Genomic DNA, 1,137 nt, shown 5'->3' on the forward strand with positions numbered 1-1,137 from the left:
GCATATAGAAAATGAGAAAAAAAAATTTTGTTTGTTTTTATTTAAAATTATTATTATTTTTTTTTAATGATTATAACCATATAAGTACATGAAGCCCTGAAGTTGCACACCCCGGTACAGTAGGTGGCGGTATGCACCTGAACAAATTGGTTGCGACCCGCCAATAAAACCAGATAGAGAGAGAGAGAGAGAGAGAGAGAGCGAGAGGAAAATGGTGAGTGAGCCAGCAGTTTATTCACCGACTGAGAGAGAGAAGTTAATTGCCAGCGACCAGCGGTGGTGAAAATGGTGAGTGAGCCAGCAGTTTATTCACCGACTGAGAGAGAGAAGTTAATTGCCAACGACCAGCGGTGGTGAAAATGGTGAGTGAGCCAGCAGTTTATTCACCGACTGAGAGAGAGAAGTTAATTGCCAGCGACCAGCGGTGGTGAAAATGGTGAGTGAGCCAGCAGTTTATTCACCGACTGTTTAATTTGTTTCCATTGCTCTACGTTAATTCTGTAATTTGCAAATATAATATGTGAATGCCGTGTGAACGGTGTCTCATCAGTCTTTGCTTAATACATCGATGTAGGATTAACAACACAAGTCATTTCATTTGAAGAAATATTCGTTGGTTTTAAGAGCGTTCAATTATTCTGCTAACCCGCATACAGCCTAAAACGTGCCAAAACGGTAATACTATTCAGAGACACACGATAATTCCATAATTTATGGTGTAGTTTTGGTGTCATTCCTGCAGTCCGGTCAAAAACAAGCAGTGCATTTTAACAGACGTAACGTTTGCCTATTAAACACCTTCGCATTACAGTCAGCGTAACGTTAGATTATTCAGTGTTCAGTGTCATTTTGGATACCATTATTTTTCATAATATGGTGTATTAAATTTACACAAATGTTTTGTGTCTGTGACGTTTAACACGGGCCCTGTTTCTTTTAAATAATGTACAGTGGTGATGAGTCGGACTTAAAAGTGTGAATTTCGCTGCATTTGTTAAAAATATTAATATTTTTATTTAATTAAACCAAATGACATCATTATTGCAAACTGATTGTTCCAGAATTAATGCTAATATATAAACATATAATTATATATATTATATATAATGGGTTTATTTATTTATGTATGTATATATA

The 1,137-nt window shown here is 36.1% G+C and overlaps 1 protein-coding gene across 2 annotated transcripts in view; it reads left to right on the top strand.

Moving 5' to 3' along the window:
• Positions 1-214: 214 nt before the first annotated feature.
• LOC107742107 (26S protease regulatory subunit 4-like) overlaps positions 215-1,137 on the top strand; it is a 6,987-nt gene continuing 6,064 nt past the window's right edge. Inside the window, exon 1 of one of the 2 annotated variants that reach the window (XM_016554982.1) lies at positions 215-436. In XM_016554982.1, the coding sequence (XP_016410468.1) occupies positions 434-436 (3 nt within the window). In that variant the 5' untranslated portion in view covers positions 215-433. The remainder of the gene's footprint in view (positions 437-1,137) is intronic. The other variant, XM_016554983.1, reaches the window with a different exon arrangement.

This window comes from Sinocyclocheilus rhinocerous, unplaced genomic scaffold (genome assembly GCF_001515625.1).
Source record: "Sinocyclocheilus rhinocerous isolate Xijiao unplaced genomic scaffold, SAMN03320098_v1.1 scaffold16, whole genome shotgun sequence".
Classification (NCBI taxonomy): Eukaryota; Metazoa; Chordata; class Actinopteri; order Cypriniformes; family Cyprinidae; genus Sinocyclocheilus; species Sinocyclocheilus rhinocerous.